Source organism: Caenorhabditis briggsae, assembly GCF_000004555.2.
Source record: "Caenorhabditis briggsae complete genome, chrIII, whole genome shotgun sequence".
Taxonomy (NCBI): Eukaryota; Metazoa; Nematoda; class Chromadorea; order Rhabditida; family Rhabditidae; genus Caenorhabditis; species Caenorhabditis briggsae.
In genome coordinates, this window is record NC_013490.2 from 13,420,173 (window position 1) to 13,430,991 (window position 10,819).

The 10,819-nt window shown below is 36.7% G+C and overlaps 2 protein-coding genes and 1 non-coding gene across 3 annotated transcripts; 1 reads left to right on the forward strand and 2 right to left on the reverse strand.

Annotated features, from left to right (window-relative positions):
* Positions 1 to 220: 220 nt before the first annotated feature.
* On the reverse strand, positions 221 to 293 carry CBG29084. Its single transcript has one exon. It is a non-coding gene (tRNA).
* A 201-nt stretch (positions 294 to 494) lies between these two features.
* Positions 495 to 3,080, forward strand: CBG23962 (the record flags this gene model as incomplete). Its single annotated transcript, XM_002647966.1, has 3 exons — positions 495 to 762; positions 1,522 to 1,994; positions 2,715 to 3,080. The coding sequence occupies 3 exons, from the start codon at positions 495 to 497 to the stop codon at positions 3,078 to 3,080; spliced, it is 1,107 nt and encodes a 368-aa protein (XP_002648012.1).
* A 1,157-nt stretch (positions 3,081 to 4,237) lies between these two features.
* Positions 4,238 to 6,766, reverse strand: CBG23963 (the record flags this gene model as incomplete). Its single annotated transcript, XM_045244609.1, has 3 exons — positions 4,238 to 4,606; positions 5,091 to 5,407; positions 6,403 to 6,766. The coding sequence occupies 3 exons, from the start codon at positions 6,764 to 6,766 to the stop codon at positions 4,238 to 4,240; spliced, it is 1,050 nt and encodes a 349-aa protein (XP_045091217.1).
* Between the last annotated feature and the right edge of the window lie 4,053 nt (positions 6,767 to 10,819).

A 10,819-nucleotide genomic window follows, 5' to 3' on the forward strand; every position in this document is an offset into this window, starting at 1 on the left:
TAATTCGAGCTCGGTACCGGCTGTTTTTTTTTCTATTTTATAAGAAAAATAAATTAAAGATTTATAAGAATTACACAAAATTTGACAGAAACAAACGAAAAAATAAGAAAAAGGCAAAAATTCAATAAATGTTGAGGTACTGTATTAAAGGCGCGTGCAATAATTTGAAAAATACAGTAGAGTTCTCAGCATACCCTTTTAAAAAAAGCAAAAAAGAAATTGCCCTGAACCAGGATCGAACTGGTGACCTTTAGATCTTCAGTCTAACGCTCTCCCAACTGAGCTATCAAGGCAGACAAGAGAGAGGAGCGAGAGTGCGTATAAGAAGGGGCGGGTTATTGGGTCGTGGAGACGCAGAGAAAAGCACGCCGAACTTTTTTCTTCCCACAAACGTGCCCTCCTGAATAGATCAAGTCTACTGATAGCAATTCCGCATAAAAGAAGCCACAAGTAAGCCAAAATAAACAATCAATAAATCGATTGTGAGAAGAGAAATGCCGAACCCAGCGCCGAAAGAAGATACATGGGCGTTTCAGCCGATTGGAGCACCGTTCCCGCCGAGTCCCGTCAAGTGTATGGGCGAGCAGAACATGTACGTCGCTCTGTGGTACAAACACGGAAAACCGATTCATGGACGTTCGTGGAACAACGGTGGAGTTGTCGAGTGCTCGTTCCCGTACAAGCAAGCCGAGTTGACCACCAAACAACAGTTGGAGGGACAGATCCAGGTGTTGCAGTATGTTGGAGACCATAATGATCAAGGTGAGGGTTACTGTAGTCTAGATGAACCTAGAGGATTTGGTCTTGAGCCTTTAAGCTTGTCCCAGCTTTGCCCCAATTCTCTAATTTGTCCTTTCTCACCCAATTCGCCTTAAATTATTTATTACTTGCCAATGCTTGCCCTAACTTGCCTCAACCTTGCCCTCTATTCTTTAGGCTTTAGGTTCCAAGTTCAGGGTGTGCTAGGGTTACTGTAGTTTGAATAAGTCACTGTAATTTAGATGTACAAGTTTTGCCAAGTTAGGTTTGCTTTGATTTTGTCCAAGGTTGAGCTTTTAGGCTTTAGGAACTCCAGATTTGACCAGAATGCCCTACCTTGTCCTAACTTGTCCAACTTGCCTCTAACTTGCCCCAACTTGCCCTAGATTGCCCGCAATTCGTCCTACATTGTCCAGCTTGCTCTAACTTGCCCTGAATTGTTCTAGGTTGCCCCAAACTGCCTTTACTTGCCCCATCTTGCCCCAAATTTGCCATATCTTCTCTCTAACGTGAACTATATTGCCCTTTCCTTGCCCTAACCTTGCCCTTCCTTGTCTAGCTTCAGGTTCATGGTGTACCAGGGTTACTGTAGTCTAGATGAGCCTGGGGGCAAGTTGGACCGATTTTGACCCCGGCTTGCCCTACCTTGTCCGTTCTTGCCCTAACTTGCCCAAGATTTACATAACTTGTCCTAACCTTGCCTTACCTTGTCCCAGCTTGCCCAACCTTACCCAGAACCCTCCAACTTCCTCTATTTTTCAGGTTTCTGGTATGAGTGGATCAAGTACAAGGACCGCATCGAGAAGCTCGACGACAAGCACCAACTCGTCCGCTGTGGAGACTCCTTCCCGATCTTCTGGAAGCGCGCCGAAGGAAATCTCCTCGGATACGTTGACAACAAGACCGAGGAAGCTTGGTTCTCGTTCAACGGAAAAGTCATCAAACAGCTGGGACCCCAACTCAATGACATGTACATTATCACCCGTAACTGCATCGGTGGACCGCCAAGTTGTACTTGCGCCGCCTGTGGAGGACAGCCACGTGGACCGAAGGTTGTGAGAGATGAATGGATGGACATTCGTGAGGGAGACGCTTGGCCAACCAACAAGCAGCTGGTTCGTGCGTTGGACAAGTCGCTGGACACGTTGCCGGGTGTCGCTGCCGATCAATATGTCGCACTTTGGTACATGCAAGGAGAGCCGGTGATGGGACGTGTTTGGAATGAGGGTGGAAAGGTGAGTGTGGGAGATGAGGTCTCATCTTGGCCTAACCTTGCCCAACCCCTTGTCTAAATTAGGTGTGCATGAGGTTGCCCTATATTTGTCCTTGATTGTCCTAGATTGTCCTAGATTGTTCTAACTTGATCTATCTTACAATATTACAGTGTTAGTCTAAATTGTCCTATCTTCCCCAAGCTTGCCCTAAACGTGCCCTATCTTTTCTAGTCTTGCTTTATTTGGCCTAGATTGTCTTACCTTTTCTCAACTTTTCCTACTTGCCCAATGTGTCCTAACTTGCCCTATGTTAGCCTAGATTGCTCTATCTTGTCTCTTGATTGGCCAAATTTTCCCTAAGTCTTGCATATTTCCCTTGCTTGGTTTTGAGCTGCCCTCGGTTTAAAAAAACTGAAAAATATGAAAATTAAGAAAATTCCAAAATCGGAAATTTTGAAATTCAAAAAATTCAAAAATTCAAAAAATTCAAAAAATTTAAAAAATTTAAAAAAATTTAAAAATTTAAAAAATTTAAAAAATTTAAAAAATTTAAAAAATTCAAAAAATTTAAAAAATTCAAAAAATTCGAAAATTCGAAAATCATTGTCTGGCTTTCCCTAGCTTGTCCTTCTCTGACCCAGCTTGCCTTAACTTGCCCAATCTGTCCGATACCGCCTTGGTTTGCCGCAACTTGTCCCAACTTGCCCTAAACTTGCCCAACCCTCATTTTCATCCTTCCAGATTGCTGCCAACTTCTCCTGGTTCAACAACGAATACTGCAAGAATGTCGGATCCATCCAACTCCTCGTCCACCTTCCAGACACTGTTCGTGGCTACGACTACGGTTGGATTCCATTCCCAGAGGCTGCCAAGTTCGGAGACAAGGAATGGCACCCGGTCCATGTCAACAACCACAAGGGAGACATCTCTGTCGGAGTCGTCAACGTCGCCGGAGGAAAACAGATACTCGCCAAGGTCGACGTCCGTAACGAGTCGTACGGATATGGTTACCAAGGAAAGGAGGTGTCTGCTCGTGGACCGGCTTGCGCTTCCAGCACCATTGTTCTCTGCCGTAAGGCCAAACCAGGACACAAGTTGGACGGATAAAGAAGAGAGAAGCGACGCGAAAACACACGAAAAAGGACGGATGATTTTATTCGCTTCTTTTTGTTTTTTTTTAATGAGAAGAATGAAAGATACTATTGAACTTGTGCTGATGTTTATTTTTTGTCTGTATCTCTATGGGTTTTCAAGATATTCAAATTATGTAAACTACAAAAATTAAGTTTATCAAATTTTACATATTTTCATAGTTGGCTACTTTTGATATCTTTTTTAGTTTTCGAGATATATCTTTAAAGTTTGGCGCCGAAACGCAGAGAGCCACGAACGTCTAGATGTCTGCGCTCTCTTCAAACGCCTGTATCTCGTCTAGTTTTAAAGATTTTTAAATTTTGTAAACCGCGAAAATAAAGCTTGTAAATTTTCAGACAATTTGTCAGTTGACAACTTTTAAAAAGAAATTTGGTTCTTGAGATATGCGTCTTTGAAGTTAGGCGCCGGACAGCAGTGAACCAGCAGTCTCTAGATGTCTGCGCTCTCTTCAAATGCCCGTATCTCTGCTAGTTTTGAAGATGTTCAAATTTTGTTAACTACAAAAATGAAGCTTTTTGAATTTTACACATTTTTCTGATTTTCAACTTTTTGATAACTTTTATGGCTTTTGAGAAATGCGCCTTCAAAGTTGGGCTCCGAAAAGCAGGGAACCAACAGCGCCTAGATGTCTGCGCTCTCTTCAAATGCCTGTATCTCTGCTAGTTTTGAAGATGTTTAGTTTTTGAAAACTACAAAGTTAAAGTTTATAGAATTTTGCGCATTTATAAATTTTCAACATTTTGATAGCTTTTGAGGTATGCGCCTTTAAAGTTGGGTCGCCCAAGCTCAAGAAGCTGAGAGCGTCTAGATGTCTGTGCTCTCTCCAAATGCCCGTATCTCTACCAGTCTCAGAGATATCCAAATTTTTTAAACTACAAAAATGAAGTTAATAAAATTTTACACATTTTGTTAATTGAGAAATCTTTTCTAGCGTTTTTAGTTTGTGAGATATTTGAGCTTAAAAAATCGAATTATGCAAACATTCACTTATCATATATGAAATGATAAAATACACACAATATTTCTTAGAAAAATGCTTAAAACTTTTGTTGGAGAATGCAGGTGCTACACAGTAACCAAAAATGAATAAATTCAAAAGTACAGTAATCCTAATGGGGTACGGTACCAACGTTATCCGTGATAAATGGCACATTGAGATAGTCGCGGAGCCAGACTTGCTCTTCATCGTTGTTGCTCGTCCAGCCGGCGACGTAGATGTTGTTGGAGGCGGCGTCGGACTTCAGGAATCTGCTGATATCATTAACATGATAAAAGATGACGTCAGATCCCAAGAATTTGGGCATTAGGAGACTGCGGGCCAGTCCAAAAACCAGGACATCCAAAACCTGAGCAATCGCATTCAGAGCTCCAGTGAATCTTGGAATTGTCGCAGATTCGTCAGTGGTGCTTAGTTCCCAGCTTCTCCATGTGAATCCTGCAATAAATTGTAAGTTATGCGCCTTTAAAGTTTGCACACTCTGCGTCTCTGTTCCGTTCCGGGCTGTTCCGGGCTCTGTGTTGCAGCGCGTCATCTGTTTAAAAGCACATAACTCATGAAAAATTAAAAATGAGCAATTTTTGAACATTTGCATCTTGTAAAGCATAAAATGTCCCACAGTTTCTTAGTTGACGAAATTTTCAAAGTTCTTATGGTTCCTGAGTTACCCGCCTCTTCTTAATCTGCACATTTCTGTGGTTCGCAGTGAAGCTAACTTTAAACGCGCATATCTCAAAAACTACAAAAGCCATCAAAAAGTGTCCAACTATGAAAATGTGTAAAATTTAAAAATCTATATTACTATAGTTGACAAAAAATTTTTATTTTTCTTGGTTCACAAGTTATGCTCCTTTGAAGTCACTTTGCTCTTTGGATCCACATGGTGAATCGTCCATGAGCAAAACCGATCATAACTCGGTCAGTTTTGGTTCAAAAAGTTTGAAAACTAGATTTTCAAAATCAGCGTAAAAAATCGATCCAGTTTTCTTACCTGTCAAAATCTTGGGGTCCGCCAATTTCACCTTATAGACATCGATTGGATTGAATCCGGATACTAGAACTTTCGAGTACAAATTATGGGTTCTAATTTGAACTACAAATTGTTTCAAAAGATTCTCATCGACATTCTTTACATCCCAAATCATCATAATATTATTGGCTACACAATGAGCGACGGCTTCTTCAAACGTTGGCAGCGAGACGTTGGTGTTGAGGAATCGGAGGGCACGGAATTCGGTGATGTTCATTGAGGAGATATCCTTGTCCACTCCGGTCACACGAACTGCAAAAATTAAGAATTTTTCTTGGAATTTCGAAATTCCGGAAAAATTTAGGATTACAGTCGGCGTGGAAGCTATAAAAACCCTATTATCTTTGCCCCACTTTATCTCGGTCGCTATGAAAGATATCGAAAAGTAATCAACTGATAAAATGTGTAAAATTTTATGGCAAATGTTTTATCAGTTGGTTACTTTTTGATATTTTTCACAGGAATTGAGATATATGAAGTTGTAAGAGGTCGCAAGCTTTTCGCCTCAAAGAGCCCCGACGAGCGCAGAGAACTAAGCGGCGCGTCGCCGGCGGCTCCGTATGGCTGTCAACTTTAAGCTGCTATATCTCGGTTACTGTAAGAGATATCAGAAAGTTGTCAACTAATATAATGTTGCTGATAAGGTGATAAATATTTTACTGATTGACAACTTTTTGATATCGCTTACAGGAAACGAGATAAATTGGGTGAAAGTTGAAGGACACATTAGCAACATGCTGCATATGAAAAAACTACCGTATTCCAGCCAGCTTTTGTCAAAACGGTTTGGAACCTAGATTCTCAAAATCAACGTAACAATTCTGTCAAAATGCATTCAATAATCCAAATTTTCAATATCAATCGAAATTTCACCTATTTGGAATAAAATATAGTGCATCGTCTATATACAAAAACTACAGTATCTCAGACAGTTTTTGTCCAAACGGTTGAAAACCTAGATTTTTTGAATCAGCGTGTAAAAATGCAAAAATTCTGCCAAAATGAATATAATATTCTTATATTTAGAGTCTAAATTTTAGATAGAAACCGCATCTGTCTTCTGTTGGGATCCCATAAGACCCGTTTTACTTTGACTCAATTTATCTGAATTTCTGTGAAAGGTATCAAAAAGTAGTCAACTAACAAAATGTTGTTAATAATCTGATAAACATTTTGACAATTGATTATTTTTTGATATCTTTCACAAGAAACGAGATAATTTAGCTCAAAGTAGACCTCCTTCCTACCTGTATTCGCATCATGACAAATCACCGGAACGCCATCCTTTGTAATCTGAATATCCATCTCAGCCAACTGTCCTCCTTCCTTCTTCACTGCTGAAAACGCTTCCAGACTATTCTCCGGTATATCACCATGTGCACTTCCACGGTGTCCTCCAACTTTCCACGTGGCAAAGAACTCCTGACGATGTGCTTCAGTCTTCTGAAGTTGGGGGATTCTGAAGATGAAGAATGCGAGCATCACAGCAAATGGAAGGAAGAAAATGATGGCGAGGACGACTCGAATTGTCTTGTATTTCAGGGCGAGAAGGGTTAGGAGATAGAAGAATCCGACGATCAGAATCCACGCGACGAAGGTTAGAAGATCCATGTTTACCTGGAAAAATGGGAAAATTAGGATTTCAGAATTTCAGAGTTTCAGAATTTCAGAGTTTCAGAATTTCAGAAACTCAGAAACTCAGAAACTCAGAATTACAGAATTACAGAATTACAGAATTTCTGAATTTCTGAATTTCCGAATTTCTGAATTTCTGAATTACAGAATTACAGAATTACAGAATTACAGAATTACAGAATTACTGTATTACAGAATTACAGAATTTCAGAAACTCAGAAACTCAGAATTTCAGAATTTCTGACTTCTGAATTTCTGAATTTCTGAATTTCTGAATTTCTGAATTTCTGAATTTCTGAATTTCTGAATTTTTGAATTTTTGAATTTCTGAATTTCTGAATTTCTGAATTTCTGAATTTCTGAATTTCTGAATTTCTGAATTTCTGAATTTCTGAATTTTTGAATTTTTGAATTTTTGAATTTCTGAATTTCTGAATTTCTGAATTTTCAAAAGAATCATGAAACTTTTCGAAAAGTTGCCGAAAGTGTCAAAAATGGGAAAGACATAAATACTGAAAAAAAATCCGATCGGAAAAATCAAAATCATTTCTCAGACTTTATCTATCCCATTTTTATGATTTTAGAACTTTTTCCAGGCAGGAAGTGACGAAAAAAAATCCAAGAAAAAAATGAAAAAAAAAAATGATCAGGATCAAAAAATCCAACACAAAAACTATGCTTTCCCGAAATCTCCTGATATTTTGATGCCCCCAAAATTGTTCAAGTGGAAAAAAAAGCAGAAGAAAAAATTGTGACACCCAAATAACTTTAAAAATCTCATGTATCAAGTTTTGGTCCCAATGATCTTGACATCGGGACACACAGAGGGACAGATGGAAAAACAGGCTATCCCTAACTTTGACCTAATTTATCTCGGTTTCTGTAGAAGATATCAAAACGTTGTCAACTAATAAAATGTTTGTGATAATTTGATAAATATTTTGTCAGTTGATAACTTTTTGATATCTCTTACAGTAACCCGGATAAATTGTTTTAACCCGACGTTTCGGAACCCGACAGTTCAGAACCCGACGTTTCAGAACTTTTCTGCATTTTTGTATAGTGGTTTTTGCGCACCAGGTGAGCATTGCTCATTTCAATTTTGTGTTTTTCTGCTTTTTTTATTCATTCTCATCTACCGTACTCCAAATAATGATAGGTTCACACTGGGTATCTCTCAAAAAATCGAAAAAAAATGAACTATTCAAAAACGATGTCTAGAAGTACGCAATAATTTTTCCGGCGAATAGAAGTCTCATTTTGAATGGTTTTATTAATGACATCGTTCTTGAAAAGTTCAATTTTTTGGATTTTTTGAGAGATTCCCAGTGTGAACCTATCATTATTTGGAGTACGGTAGATGAGAATGAACAAAAAAGCAGAAAAACACAAAATTGAAATGAGCAATGCTCATCTGGTGCGCAAAAACCACTATACAAAAATGAAGAAAAGTTCTGAANCGTCGGGTTCTGAACTGTCGGGTTCTGAAATGTCCAGAAGCCGAAAAGTTTCATTATTTTTAATTGAAAGTGCAGTGTCACTATCGAAAAATAAGGTCAAATCTTAATTATTTCCTAAAAACACAAAAAGAAATTTGAGGGTGGTACCAGGGATGAGAACTCGGAAAATGAGAACTGCTACATATGAGAACTCGTACGAATAAGAACACGGATTTTTTTTGTTGGAAAATCTTGAAGTATTGTGAAGAACGAGACCATTTCGAAAATATTTTTCAAAAAGGTTGGACCCTGAGCCTGAAATTAGAGAGCCGGAAAACGAGTTCTTATTTGTCTAGTTCTCATATGTAGCAGTTCTCATTTTCCGAGTTCTCATCCCTGGTACCACCATTTTGAGCTGAAAATCCAAAAAGTCTAAAAATCTGAAATTCCAAAAAGTCTGAAAATCCCAAGCACAATTTTTTATAAGTGTGAGAAATGTATTAATAAGTTGTTGATACTGAAGTTAGTCCACAAAAACCTAGAATATTCAAAGTTTTGAAGCCAAAAACTCAAAATTCCGACTTTCAAAGCTAAAAACTTCCAAAACTGTTCAAAAAAAACCAAACTTGTGCCAACAGTTCATACATGAAAAATTCTAATTCATAGCCAGAAAAAGGGTATTTATATACCAAAAAATTTGCATATTTTCAATACAAAATAAAAGGAACTATAACCAAAATCGTTTTTTTTTCAATTTTCAAAAGAACAACTTTTTCAGGAGGAGACAAAACAAAAAAATGGACTCAAAAATCTAAAATCAATCGGTTCAAAAACCAAAAAATTGTGAAGAAAGTTCTTTTTTCAGCCAAAAAAGTTTTAGTCTGAAAATTTCTTTCCGAGGAATTATGCAAATTTTTGACTAAAAATGAACTAAAAATGTACTGTCTAGACTGGAAATTTAAGTTTTAAATTGAAAAAAAATGAGGTCGAAAGTTCAAAATTTTGATTTTTTTTGGATTTTCAGAGTTTTGAAATTTTTTTTCGAAAATCTGAAAATGACGGAAAAATTGAATGGAAAACAAAAACTTTGTGAGTCACAAATCCCAAAAAAAGTTCAAAAAAATTTTTCAGATTTTCAAAAATCCTGGAAATTTCTCACACAAAATTCAATGAATTCAATTTTTTTAATTAATAATTTCCAGGTTTTTATCATTAGAGCGCACTTGCCGAAAATATTTCAATTCCAAAAATTTCCCAAAAAAGGTTCAACCTACATTTTTCGATTTTGTGGCCACTTTTTGAACACTGAAGGTGTCATGGATCTCCTCCTTCGTCAGATGGCTTAATTGGAAAATTTCCCGCCCAAATAGCTGGAGTACTGTACCCAAAATTATCGAGTAGAGCGTTCCGGACCACATCTTTATGCTGAAATTTTGAGAGAAAAACTGTAAGAATTCAAAGAAAAAAAGAGAAAAAATAATATAAAATCATTTGGAAAATCTAAAATTTCAGCTTCCAAAAACTGCCTGATTTCTCTCTTATCACCACTAATTTTATACTGGAAAATTAGTTCCCAAAAAAAAAAATTTTTTTGGATCATAAAATTCTAGAAGTTTCAGATTCTCTTATCAGTGATAAAACATAGGAGGACTACTGTGAAAAAAACGGACCGTAAAATTGACATTACTTTTTTTTTTGAGAAAAAAAAGATGAAAGTGATAATGATAAGAAATGTTGAAACTGGTTTTTTGAGACTGAACTGTATAAAAAGAAATGGGAAACAAAAAATAGATCAAGAATTTTTTTCGATCTATTTTTCGAAAAATTTTGGATTACTGTAGTTATTTTTCATATTTTATTTTTCAAGGAAGTTCAAAAATAAATCACAAGGAACAGAAAACGGATTTACCTTGGAGACGCAGAGAAAAAGAAAAGTAGAGAGTATGTGATTGGAAGAGACGCAGAGAAAGAAGATAGCGTTCGGATATGTCCGGTTTGTTATCAAAGAGATAAGAGGAAGGAAGGACAAATCTAAGAATCTAAGAATCTAAGAATCTAAGAATCTAAGAATCTAAGAATCTAAGAATCTAAGAATCTAAGAATCTAAGAATCTAAGAATCTAAGAATCTAAGAATCTAAGAATCTAAGAATCTAAGAATCTAAGAATCTAAGAATCTAAGAATCTAAGAATCTAAGAATCTAAGAATCTAAGAATCTAAGAATCTAAGAATCTAAGAATCTAAGAATCTAAGAATCTAAGAATCTAAGAATCTAAGAATCTAAGAATCTAAGAATCTAAGAATCTAAGAATCTAAGAATCCAAGAATCTAAGAATCTAAGAATCTAAGAATCTAAGAATCTAAGAATCTAAGAATCTAAGAATCTAAGAATCTAAGAATCTAAGAATCTAAGAATCTAAGAATCTAAGAATCTAAGAATCTAAGAATCTAAGAATCTAAGAATCTAAGAATCTAAGAATCTAAGAATCTAAGAATCTAAGAATCTAAGAATCTAAGAATCTAAGAATCTAAGAATCTAAGAATCTAAGAATCTAAGAATCTAAGAATCTAAGAATCTAAGAATCTAAGAA